Consider the following 13,816-nt stretch of genomic DNA (forward strand, 5'->3'; position numbering starts at 1 on the left):
TCTGCTTAGTGATGATTCCACTGATTTAACAAAATATACTGTATTGTGACGTCAATATGGCTTTTGTGCTTGTTACAAAATAGCAATTGCACAAAACCACACCTGAACCGTTTGAAGCAAAAGATGAGCGGTTTAGCGAATACAAACTGATTTAAGTGGTGTTTCAACTTTATTAAAACCATGCACGAGGTACTGTTTCAGGAAACATGCAAAATGCGTGTATGCTCATGGCATTGTTAGCTTATGGAGCATAGGTATGACAACACTATTGCCACTGTCACTAAATGGACGTTGAATTCATCATATGACTCATATTTTATTTCTTATTTACTAGTTGATAAATAGTTTAACGTTTTATAGTCGCATCTATTACATGCGCCGCATCCAATGGTATACTTAGACCTACGTTATAGCCACTTTTCGTTACATCTTTGAACAAGTTTGCCTGTGCAATTACAAGGGGAGATCTTATAAGTAGCGCGTTAAGGTTGGTTTACACTACCAAACTTTTCGGCACAGTTTAGCGCAAGGACCTTTTAAGATCAATTTCTTTTCGTAATTGCCGTCCACTTTGACATATTGTCTTCAAATTTCATTGGTAGATGGAAAAATTTCTCTTCAGTATTTAGCTAAACCGACAACTTTGTTTATAACCGCACTACGGAGCTGTGAGTGAAAACGTTGGGGCTACCTTGACGATTTTGGTATATATTGGCCTAAACACAGAGCGTATACGTAACTCTATTCGTAAGTCTACTCGCTATCCAAACATTGGCCAGTGGTCACAGTTATTGCTTACATAACTAATTAGTAATTACCCTCAAGCAGATTGTGTTATACAAGTCTCTTGCTAAACGTTTTCTTCTCTGAGATATTAAAGAAGTATCTTATCTCCGTCTCAGACACACCTAGTTTTGAATAAGTTAGCACAGGATGTAGTGTTCGTTTTGACCATTTTAACATGTCGAACTATTTAGCTCAAACGATCGAACTAATAAAACAACCGGAAATTAACTTGTGTTTATCTGAATGTATGCAAGTCATTCCTGGGATAACTAGTAACCAGCAAGTATTTACATCTTAAGATGAGATTTGTCAGTATCGAGAAATAGCATCAACTTCACCATCTATGTCACTCAGCTTCTGGAATGACAGAAGCCGGCATGTAACATTGATGGGTGGAACTGTTATTTGTCTAGTAGCGCAGTACACATTCACAAAACATTACAACTTCAGTCTAGGCTACTCTCCGTTCTTAATCAAATCACGTTTAATATTAACGCGTAGGATGTTTGCACTGAGCGTAAATAATTCAATAATTTAATCAATCTCTTTCAGATTAATCACATGACCACTTTGACCGGAAATTGGCCAAAACTTTGAAGAATAGGCACTCTTAGGCTTTTATAATAACATCTTAATGCTTTAAGACAGGGGTGTGCAACCCGCGGCCCGCGGGCCAAATGCGGCCCGCAAAGGAAAAATATGCGGCCCGCGGAGAAGTGACAATTTTGCACGGTGTGCGGCCCGCGAAACGAGTTTTAATTTAGTTTAGTCTGCTATGTGCAATCAATTCCAATCCCCTTGCAGTGCTGAATCAAACCTTGGCTGAATGTGTGTGACGCAACAATACCCTAACCGTTAGGGTATTGTTGCGTCACAGACAGACGATTAGGGCCTAACGGCTAGCTTGTGCAAAGCAAGAACGCAATTCACAAAGATGTCAATTGCTGAGCAGTTAGCATTTCAAGGAAAATGCAGACGCTGTTAAATAAATAAGTAAATTGCAGTTTTCTTTAGAAATTCCTGCGTCTTAACTTATATTTCTGCAAGGAGATAACCCCTAATAAAGTCACAAGACCAATAACGAAAGAAACTGTTATTGATTTTGTGCTTTTAACTACGTGTATGTTAATTAAAGGTGTGGCCCGCGGTTTCAACCAGTTGTTGGCATCTGGCGCTCTTGTACAAAAGGTTGCACACTCCTGCTTTAAGATATTGTCGTTAAACCTCAGTGGTTGGTGGAAAAAGTCTATTTAGTGTTCGAATAAAACAACAACTTTATTTATAAACACACATTCTCATGTTCCAAGTAAGCAGTGTTCTTACAAGGCTCTTTTGGTTGTAACTACTTATTGCTTGATCGATTGTTCGTTAATCCTACTCCATTATAATACGCCCGTTCGTGAGTGCAATCACTTCAGAACCATTAATTGTTTAAAATATTTTCCCAGCACAATGTCGTTAATGAACATTGAATAAACGTATGTAGTACAGTTTTAATATTATTTTTATCAGTTTTTGGTATTCAAGAAATAGTTCGGTATAATGCTATAGTCAATCATAGGCTTGTCAGAACTTAAATAATTATATAATTATAATTTATTAATCATCATTTGTGTCGATTAGCTGATAGTATTTTTTAATACCTTCACGAGGCCTCAAAGAGAGTAGTGGCAAAAAAGTTTTTGGCAACTTTGTTTCCATGTTAACTGTGGATAGTAGGAGATATGAAAGCTACGATTCTTTGAAAAAGGATTGCCTTCAACGTAACTAGTGCACTAAGTTTCGCGTTTGATGCACTCACCTTTGAAGCCCCAGATACACCGGTAAAGGCCGCCTGAAGCTTAATTGGAAGTACACTTGCTTTGTAAGTTAAAGTTTGAATTACCAGTGATTTAACAATAGTAATTTTACATATCAGTCTGAAGCCCCTACAAAAGAACGCTTTAGTACGCTAGACATTTGTTTAAACTGTCCTAAAAATTCCTAGTAAACAGTTTGTGATTGTTTGCTCTAACTATTGGAACAGTAATTTCCAAATAGGTATTAGAATCAGTGGGCCAATACTTTGTTGGGCGAATGGTTTACTTGCAGTATTTCTCGAAGACCCAAAGTAAAACCTTACAGCCATAGATTTCGGCAAATTTTTGCAACATCATGTTAACAGTTGAAAAATTAGTCGAAGACCCTTCGATGCAAAATATGAACAATAACGGGTTTTCTTGTCGCACGGCACCACAAATCGCAAGGTTTTCAGTTAAATTGCGGTCGGATGATTCAACCCACGGACGATTCAACCTGGAGGATTCAACCCATGGACATTTTAACCCACGGACGATTCAACCCGTGAACTGACTGACGAACAGAGTATTTTTGTGACTTGTAGCCAGTGGTATGTGTGTATTATATTGCTATATTACGGCTGAGGTCTTTAGGCAACTTTTCTGTTAAGGGCCGGCCCCCATACGGAAAATTTCCCTTTAAGAACAATGTCTTAATCGTAAACAATGTTTACGATTATTTAGTGGACTTCCTGATCTTTTCTGTTGTGCTCGTATCAATTTAGTTTTAAATGTTTATTTTTGTAGTGATTGTTGTTTTGAATATAGATGTTTCGTAAAAAAGCGATTGCAGATCATATTGACTTGATATTGTGACGCTTAATTATGTCGTAAAAACACAATCACAAACCTGATATGGTATATAGTAAAAATAGGATTAGGCAACCTTAGCAATCGTAATTGCAATAACAGTCGTATGCTTGCAATGTTTTTGTGATCATTAAGTTATAAACAGCTCTTGTTTCGCATTTACTGCTACAGATATCAATTGCTAGTTTTTATAGGTATTTTCTGGCAATTTATTCCAACTTCAAACCACTTTCTTTAAAAAGTTTTGTGGACATAGTTCATCATAGTAAAGCATAACTTAGCTTGTGCAGACTAGCCACAACGAAATAAGCAGAATTATTGCACCCAGAATCCTTCTCTCTGCTATGGGAAAGTTTATTCGTTTATTTTCAAAATAATAAATTGACTGAAGACAGGCGACTTATACTATTTTTCGTTACGCAGGCCTACTCATTACAACACGATTCATAAACTTGTTTTCATTTCAACACAAGACGTGGTATTGGTGAATTAGTAAAAGCGGCATCCGCGACTGATACAGAACTGCATAGACGTTTCCGTTAACCTAGGTTGAACCGCCCGGAGTTCAATCGTTCATGGGTCGAATCAACCTAGAAACATAAGAGTTATTAATTATTATACCTTCTCGATGTGAGTTAGACATTACCCCACTGGCATTAGGTTGATCTAGTGACGGTTGACGCCATAAAAAGCGAATTTATATCTAGCCAAAATGCTTTGTACAACTCTAAATGCCAATGCCATCGAGACCTGTGGATTTGTTGTTAGCTATACTTCTAATTACAGCTATACATTCAGGTTCTGATATGTTGGTATTTGCTTCGTATGCGCTATTTCCATCAACCTTGGGAATATGAAGTTTGGATAAGACCGAATTTATCTGATTATGTTTTGCAATGTTGGCAGGGCAACTGTATAACAACGCGTAAAATTTCCTTAAGCTATGTAATAAAAGACTTTGGTCGGTTAAAATGCTTCCAACAGTGTTATCCTATTTTTGTCTGCATGACGCTTTTTCAGATTTGAAAAGTATTTCTTATTTTTCCCGAATTTAGACCCTTTGAGTTTACTTCGAACTTTCTTAGCATCAATACAGTTTGGTTTGAGTAAGTCTTCATCGAGAATCTTTAATTCTGTTTGCAGGCGCGTTTAAGCTTGTGTCAGACGTTTCTTTTTGCAAACACTGTATTGAATTGTAACACCACGAATTAAGAATTTTAAAGTATCGGACAAAGTATGTAAATCGATTCCATCTGTGGCATTGACTTCTTCAAGGTTAACTAGCTCTTTTTTCCTTAATTTCACGGTCTTGTAAAAATGAAATGAAATGAAAATGAAAATGAAGTTTGACGCCAATGCCTTTGTTCGTGATCTTTACGATATTTATTGCGTTGTAGGCAAAACAGCGATTTTCTCACATTATGAGTGACCCGGACACTGGTTAACGTTTTAGCACATGGTCCTCAATGAAAAAAGCTTGGGCAACCCTGGTCTAATGTATCGTTTAAAACTAGATTAAAATCACCGCCTATTACGCAGTTGGTTAGACATATATCATTTAATTGTGTGAATGATACCTCATAAAACTAACTAACTTACCCTGGTCTAATGTATCGTTTCAAACTAGATTAAAATCACCGCCTATTACGCAGTTGGTTAGACATATATCATTTAATTGTGTGAACGATTCCTCATAAAACTCAGGTACATCGTTACTTGTACAGTACACATTAACAAACGTTATTAAGATATCGTTAATATCTACTTTTAAAATTTGTTATCTTCTGAGGTTATCTGATACAATTTCTACGCACGAACATGAAAGATCTTTGGAAAACTTTAATTATACACACTTTTCTAGAGTTATTGCAGCCATGCGATGCGCCAAAAAATCGCTGATCCATTCTAAATTTCCAGAGCTTTTTATCATCGACTGAGCTATGTGTTTTTTGCAATAATATAACTTTGTACTTTTTGCTTTTCAAAAATTGAAAAATAGATTTTCTTTTGATTGGACGTTGCAGTCCGCAAACATTAATGAGGCAATTTTCAAGAAAGCCAGCATATAGTGATTAAAACACTCCTATTAATTTTTAACTCCAACGTCAATATCAAATTCATATTCTATTTCAATTCCAAAAGGACAAAGACCCGCAAATTTATACATACAGTGACCACCTAAGGGGTGCCCTTCAGGCCAACAAGGCTTGAATTCCACCCTACCCTGGATATAAGAAATGCCCATGAAGTTCTTGAAACTCTTTATATTGAACGGCGAGAAAGAAGTTATAACTCAAACAGACAGAACAGCTACAGATATGTGAGCGTGGATGTGTGTGGTTTGTATTAGTACAGAACCCAGGGTACTATTACTTATAATAATCTGAAAGTACAAACAAAGCCAATGTAAGGAAATGATCACTACCCTGTGACTCTGTGAGCCCGCACACAATAGAAATAATAAACGGCAATACTAGTGTATTACTAAAACTACGTCTCAATTACGTGGTTAACAGACATAAACATCAAAAGAAGTTTACTGGCAACTAACTTATCATGCAACTAACTTATTCACAACTAGGAATTATGACCAATTACTCAATCTTTCTCGTCCAACAACGAAATGAATGACTCCCTTCAAACAATAAGTCCAGCTCTCAGCATGGCACTTGGGACAAGTAACATTAAATTTCTTTTTGCGGAAACTCGTGATTTTCTTTTTGGGTTGTTGGCTTACATTTTCTGGGCTAGACAGCGGAAACGACAGGAAATTTTTTTTCTTGGGAAAAGCAGCTTGCTTGTGACCAATCTCTCCACAGAATTTTCACGTTATTTGTTGACCCTGGAAGGTAACATAAATATTTACATGTAAGTTGGTATTGGTTTTTCTTCAAGGTCAGATTTATTCATTTTAACAATACGCATGCCGGTGCCAAATTTAAACTTATCAAGTTATCTAACAATTCACCTCAGTTTTTTTCCGACACCGCGACAATTTCTTCACTGAGAAACGGCACTAGAATCCATGCGATTACTATACCTATTGTATCAGATTCATATATAGTTTCACATAGCCACATTAGTTAGTGCGGTAACTTTTTCCGATTCTGTTGACAGTTCGACGACATCAGATCGTGTTTTGTAGGTGATGTCAAACTTGCTAGCTTTCATTTTTGCGATCCCGACCAGCTAGGCCACTAGGCTATAGGGAACTCTACATTCTGCAATATTTAATATAAATCTTCGTTTTTCAATAAATGTTTTGCTTCTTTGACACTGAGGATTGTCGGCCTTTCCAAAATCTTTTTTCAGTGCTCAACTTCCCGCTCGTGAATAATTAATTGTAGTTTCTACCATTACTAGTCTGCGGTAGAACGTCCGGCACGCTAGCTATACCAACACTTCGTTGGCAAAGAACGAAAAATTAATTTAGCAGTTGCGTGCGGTTATTTTATGGACATGTTAATCGTGTCTGTATGCAAATTGTCATAATTATCCCGTATTCCTATGGAATTCTCGAGCAGATCTGATTAAATTATTTATAACGTTATTTGTGTTCTATTTCCTGTATTTAACAACAAGCGCTGTACTATATTTTGGTCCTGTTTGGTATACAAGACCCGGTTTTGATTTCTTCCGAATTACGTCATTCGTACTACAGCGCTTAACGCGTTAGTTCTGATATGGACAGTCTGTTATTTTCAGTCTTTCGAATGGAGCTTTATTCCGTGCTATGAAATTAATAACCGTTTCGTTGAGAATCAATCACTGCGCAACAAAAAAAATTTTTTTTTAGGTGCCAGCGATGTTTCAACGGATTTAGGGTAATTTGAGGTCGCTGATTCCGAATTTGGCATTGGTTTTGCTGAATTGGTTCTAGTTTTCGAGATATAGTTATTTTCTTTATTTCAGCATTTTTCACTATTTCTGGCATTAGTGACAGTGTTTTAGCTATCACGTCATCGTTTGTGTTTAGGTTGAAACCTCAGAATAGACTCAATTGTTATTCTCATTAAATAGACCTGCCTTATTTGTCGATAAAAATGCGTTAATTTCTCATGATTTCTTGAAATATTTAATGCACTGAAGGAAAGAATCGCTGACCTTGATCAAGTTTGCTTCTTTCGAGTTGCAGGTGAATAAAACGTTACTCTTCTTAAAACTAGTTAGTAAGGCGACCGGTTGAGCACTGCAAAAGCATTCCCTTACCTGCGTTTACATCAGTACCAGATTTGCAAGAAACAGATATTGAGGAAAAGCATGAAATGAAACATTTACGAAGAAAGCTCTTTCACTCCCGAACAGTTCACACAAAAGGAGCTTAATGATCTTATCAGAGACTTTAACTTATCAAAAGAAGCATCTGAGGTTTTAGCTTCCAGACTGAAGGAGAAGAACTGTCTAAAGGCGGATGCAAAGATAACAGCTTACCGGACTGGAGAAGAGGAACTCTTTCCTTCTTCAGTCAAGATGCAGACCTTGAATATTGAAATGATATAACTGGATTTCTCCTCAAAATGAAAGTCCTAGACTACAAACAAGAACACTGGCGATTGTTTATAGACAGCTCTACCAGAAGTTTAAAATGCATTCTGTTGCATAATGGCAACTGCTATTCATCTCTGCCAATTGCTCATTCAACAAAACTGAAAGAAGAGTATGAAAATGTGAAATTAGTTTTACGGAAGATCTGCTATGCCGAGCACCAGTGGTCAATTTGTGTTGACTTAAAGATGGTGAACTTTTTGCTTGGACAGCAAAGTGGATACACTAAGTATCCCTGCTTTATGTGCTTGTGGGACAGCAGGGCAAAGACCCAGCACAGGGTAAAAAAGGTATGGTTCACAAGAGATAATGTGGAAGTAGGCAAAGCAAATGTGATTAAAGAACCTTTGTTTCAAAGAAAGAAGATCATTTTACCACCTCTCTATGTCAGGCTGGGGCTCATGAAACAATTTGTAAAGGCTTTATATAAAGATGGTGATTGTTTTAAATGTTTTTGTAGATGTTTTCCAAAACTGACAACCGAAAATTTGAAAGCAGGCCTTTTTGATGGGCCTCAAATTCGCAAATTAATCAATGACTCAAATTTGGAACAAGCATGAACAATGTGGAATTCCAAGCTTGGTCTTGTTTTGTGTCTGTGGTGAAGAACTTTTTTGGAAACCACAAGGCAGAAAACTATGCAGAGCTGGTAGAAAATATGCTCGAGACCTACCAACAGGTAGGGGCAAATATGAGCATTTAAGTGCACTATCTCCACAGCCATTTGGAAAAATTTCCTGACAAATTGGGTAATTTTACTGAAGAACAAGGGGAGAGATTTCATCAGGACATAAAGGTGATGGAAGAATGATACCAGGGCAGATGGGAGAAAAACTTGCTGGCAGACTAATGTTGGTGTTTTCAGCACGATTGTACTGACGTCCGCCATAAAATAAGGTCATACAAAAAGCGATTCACCATCAATTATATATAAAAACAGACTTATTACGCACTGATTGATTTAGTATTGTGATATTTAAGCATTTGACTATATTACTGACTATTGTCCAAGTGTATTACAGTTGGCTGAGACCTGAAACCTAGTATTGCGTTATGTGTGACATGAGTGGAATTTCCAAAAGTGAAAAATCTAAATATCTCAAAAACTAGAGCCAATTGAGAAAAATGATTGTCATTTTCGAAATCAGCGACCCCAAATTAGCCTAAAATCGTTGTCAAATCCTTGGCGCAAAAAATCGTGTTGACCAGTGATATAATAAATAATTATTCAAGAAATTTTTTTGGTTCTGGTACTGTGATGCTTAACTGGCTATAAGGGGGTTAATGAATGCGCTATCAATGTAGTCAGAATAGCGAACAATCGATCAAGCAATAATCAACAACAGTTCACAACCCCAACAAGTTAGCAAATCTGTACATCCCATTCGTTAAGGGCATTTAATACTATTTTAAGCAGTTTTGAAAAGGCAGCACGGCAATTGTGACGAAGTTGGCGTGCAAGACGTAACTATAAAAAAGTATAAATGGTTGCGGTCCAGTGCGCATGTGACTTTAATTTATGATGGTTTGTTGTTGTTATGGCGTTTACTGAGTGTAGGTCCAGGCAAACGTTAACATTTTCTCTGCAAAAGGTCTTCAAAATTAAGGATTTTTGGCTGCTTTTTAGGAAAAAAAGTAGCGAAAAAAGTTTTTAAAAGTTTAAGCATTTCGTGCGAGAATTCCAGATTTGCTCAAAATACTACATTAAGTCCTTTTATCCTACATCTTGGTTGATACAAAAACTCAGCTTGGTGACCGGGCATGTTTAATAGCAAATTCAAATTGAAAAATGTTACTTTGCATTGTTTAAGATAGGCCTTCGGATGGGCCTACAGTCCCTTAATGATGAGATAACGTTAATAGTTCCATAGTTTTAAAATAATAATCGTTGTAAGGCTAATCGTATGTCGAATGAATAATCCATTTTGTCATGTGATATATTGGTGTATAGAAAACAAACAGTACGGCATACGTAAATTTGCAGTGACTTCAGTACATCTACAGTGTAATAAATAGTGTTTTGCCGCATAAGCTAAAGCGCTTCTAAAAATGTAATAGAAGTATCTTTTGGTAATATTCGTGAAAGTGGTGGCTGCAGTATAAACCCTAACATAGCAGATTTCAGTCAAAGAATGCATGCGTTAAATTTTAACCGTGGACTTAAGCACAAGTTCGAAAGTAGTGTTGAAATTGATGATATTTAATCATTTATTTGTTGTTGTTATTAATATTTTCTTTCGAATTTGGTGACGTTTACTAACATGATTTTGTTGGACTTTTACATAATGCTTTGAAAAAGTCTGTTGGACCGATCAGAGGCCAGTTGGCCAGAGTTGTTTTTCATTTTTCGCTTACTTGTTGATGAAATTTGAATTTCTTGCTTATATTCTGTGTTCAGAAATTTTCTTTTGCATTTTTACATTCAAGCCTACAAAGTTCATTCATTGTATAAATTATTTTTAATGGCTTTTGTTTTCTGATTTTGAATCTCTGCAACGAAAGAAAACGCATGTTTTCACTTTAATTGTCCCTTTATTAACAAATACGTGATTTATTTCTTATTTTTACTTGCTTAAATACAAAAATGAGATATGTAGCACGAGTCCTTTTGAGGTTTGTAAAATTTGGCACAATATTCGCATAAGAAATTACTGGTTTTATTAAGTGCCTTAGGTAAATCTATTTCTAACATGAGTTGATCAATATCGTCGTATTGGTCATTTTCTATCCAGACATTTTCTGCAGCATTACGAAATATGATTATTAGTTATCCTTGCATTTGAGGGCCAAACCAAATTAAAATAAAGCTATTTTCTTTTGAAATCTAAGTCAAGTGTGACCAGGAAACAACTCGACATTCAGCAGACAATATACTCATTATACTGTGTTGCATGACAAAGGAGAGAGAAACAAAAGGAAAAAATCAGCAGTGTCCAATCTTGTGTGTATAATATCATTGGTGCATTGAATTTTATTACCATTGACGACTTGAAGGTCAACCAAAATCAATAAATATCTCTAGCATAGATTTTATGAAATAATATTTATTTATAATTGTATGCAAATGCACATTTATGGCGATTGTAATAGTGAATTGTAATAATTTAGATAAATAATTGGTGTTCTTTATATTCATATATTGTTCGTTTATGGCATCTTTTCCACCGATTTTCGGTACTAAATATAATTTTCATTATTCTAAAAACAAACCTGCGTTATCGCCTGTGTTTAATAGGCTATCATAGAGAACTCAATGCCTTATTTTTGGTCAGACGGCACTTTGCGGATATTTTGATTGGTCGGATGCTTACCTTGGTGACCGACCATCGTCCATTAACCCATGCCATCCAAAAGGCTGACATATCCATGTACCCAAGACACCACGTCAGTTCAGTTCCTTATTACAGTTTATAGACAAGCTATATACCAAAATGGACTCAGTAGTATTATTGCGGGCAGCTTGTCCCGTTTAGAAATAAATGCTTTTCAGTTGCAGGATTACACTCTTGACTATAAACAACTTGCACAAGATCAAATGGCTGATTCATCGGCAACTTTGCTGCTCACAGACCATACTGGCCTGCGATTGGAACGTCGTACATTTCCAGATTCGGCCCTAACCATTCTTGGTGGTGCATCACAAAAAAGGTTTAGACCGATTGTGCCGACCACTTATCCTGACGTCAACTTTCACAATATCCACTCGCTATCACACAGTGGATATAAGAACACTCTCAAGCAGATTGACGAACGCTTTGTATGGAGTGGTAGGTAGGGGAGACCGGGGCTAGTTGGAAAGCGGGGTTAGTTGAAACATCGCTGTTTTAGTACTCCCCGAACATCTTTGTAAATCTTTACTGCCCCTTAGTGATTGACAACTATGTTAACTATTCGCCATATTAATTTTATTGGTCTCAGAGCAGAAGCATAAGAGTGGTACACGTTTTTCTGTTTTTTACACTTTGAACTAAAATTCGAGTTTGTTGGTTAATATAGTGTAACATAGTGCTCTAGAGAGATAAGTGAAAGTTCATTAGTCTATATTGACCGTAGATGCCATGGTACCAGAAAAGGCAGAGGCAATTAAATTACCTGGTTTAGTGGCTACATAAAAAGTAAGTTTTCTCTCCCATGTGTATACGGGGTTAGTTGGAGAAATTTGAATGGGGTTAGTTGGAATATGTAAAATCATTTGAGTAAAAATTTCTTTTATTAATGCTTGATGGAATTCATATTTTTTACTTATACAGCCTCGTACAGTTAAGTTGGAACTTGTTATTTGATACAGATCGATAAATAGCTACACTTTATAATTGAAAGTATGCGCGAGTATAAACGCAAAACTCAACGTGGATCTACGCGGATCAACGAAACGCTGTCAGCAGAAATTTGTCTTCCCTGTTGACTAGTCGGGCTAAAATCCACAATAGATTGATTGACATTCAAAGAACAGACACTTTTAAATACTGTATATAACAAATCGATGTATGTTCAACTAACCCCGTGTGGTTTTCCAACAAGCCCCGGCTTCGGGGTTAGTTGAAACACGTGACTGAGGTCTGAAAAATTAAAGTTTGTGCGTAAACCTGTAACAATTTCTGGTCAGTCTTTTGTAATAAGTTGTAGATGATCGAAGTCATTATGCCAGACCTGATAAAGGTTTCGAAGATCATTCTGAATTTTGGTGGTTTAAATTTTCCTAAAATTTTTTCCAACTAACCCCGGTCTCCCTACACCTAAATCAAAAAGCTGTGTCGTACGTGCCTGCCATGTCAACATAGCAAGGTTAGCAGTCACAACAAAACACCCTTGCAGCCTCACAGTGAACCTACGGAACGATTTCGGTTTATTTTGGAAGATATTGTTGGGTTGCTGTTTTAAAGTGACAATTTTCGTTACATTTTAACATTTGCTGACAAGTTTACGAAATTGGTTGAAGCTATTCCTATACCAGATGCCACTGCAACTACCATTGCCAGACATTTTCTGCTGCACATTGTTGGACGCTATGGAGTGTCTGAAAAACTTCATACCTATCGAGGTCAAGTGTTTATGAGTAATCTTTTTTCAGACTTATGCAAGACACTCGGAATTAACCTGGTTCATTCCTTGCCTTTTCGGCCTTCATGTCTTGGATTTTTGGACCGCACCCTTGAAAGGTTGAAAGGTGCACTGAGAACTTGTGAATTTCCGAAAACCTGGACAGGTAACTTAGGAATTGTTCTTTTAGGTTTACGGAAATCGCTCGAAGAGCACGTTAACTGTTCCCAGATGAACGTGTATATGGATCTACCTTACAAGTCCCTGGTCAGTTTTTCGAAGCACTGGATGAAGATACGCCTTCATCTTCCCAATATGTAAACAGCTTAACGGCGTTTATGGCCACCTTGCGGTGTACGCCTCCTGTACACCATGCAACCCCGCCGGTGTACATAGATAAAAATCTTGCAGACTGTACGCATGTGATCGTTCGCTTTGATGCCTCTAGATCTAGCTTATCTCCTCCACATGCAGGATCTTATAAGGTCTTGGCCAAATATGACAAGTATTTTACATTAGCAACCTTAGGAAAACTTCCTAATGTCTCCGTAGACCGTTTAAAAGTAGCTCATTTGCTAATTTTTGAGTCTGTTCACGTAGCTAATCCGCCAATGAAAGAGGCAGATTTAGTTGATGAAGTGGTGCATGACGCTGATTGGAGTGGGCATCCCGTAACTCCCATTGAAATTGCTGAGGCAATTGAAGAAGAGAAAATAGTGGGGCGGTCGTGGTAGTAAATTGTAATAAATTATATAATTGGCATTTTAATAAACGATTGTGTGTTCTCCAGTTAGATG

At 36.9% G+C, this 13,816-nt stretch overlaps 1 protein-coding gene across 1 annotated transcript; it reads left to right on the forward strand.

The window, feature by feature from the left end:
• Positions 1–12,987: 12,987 nt before the first annotated feature.
• LOC143449815 (uncharacterized) lies at positions 12,988–13,753 on the forward strand. Its single transcript, XM_076950143.1, has 3 exons — positions 12,988–12,994; positions 13,051–13,185; positions 13,251–13,753. Exons 1-3 carry the CDS (start codon positions 12,988–12,990, stop codon positions 13,751–13,753), a joined length of 645 nt encoding a protein of 214 aa, XP_076806258.1.
• The last annotated feature ends 63 nt before the right edge of the window (positions 13,754–13,816 follow it).

This window comes from Clavelina lepadiformis, chromosome 3 (genome assembly GCF_947623445.1).
Source record: "Clavelina lepadiformis chromosome 3, kaClaLepa1.1, whole genome shotgun sequence".
NCBI classification, from domain to species: Eukaryota; Metazoa; Chordata; class Ascidiacea; order Aplousobranchia; family Clavelinidae; genus Clavelina; species Clavelina lepadiformis.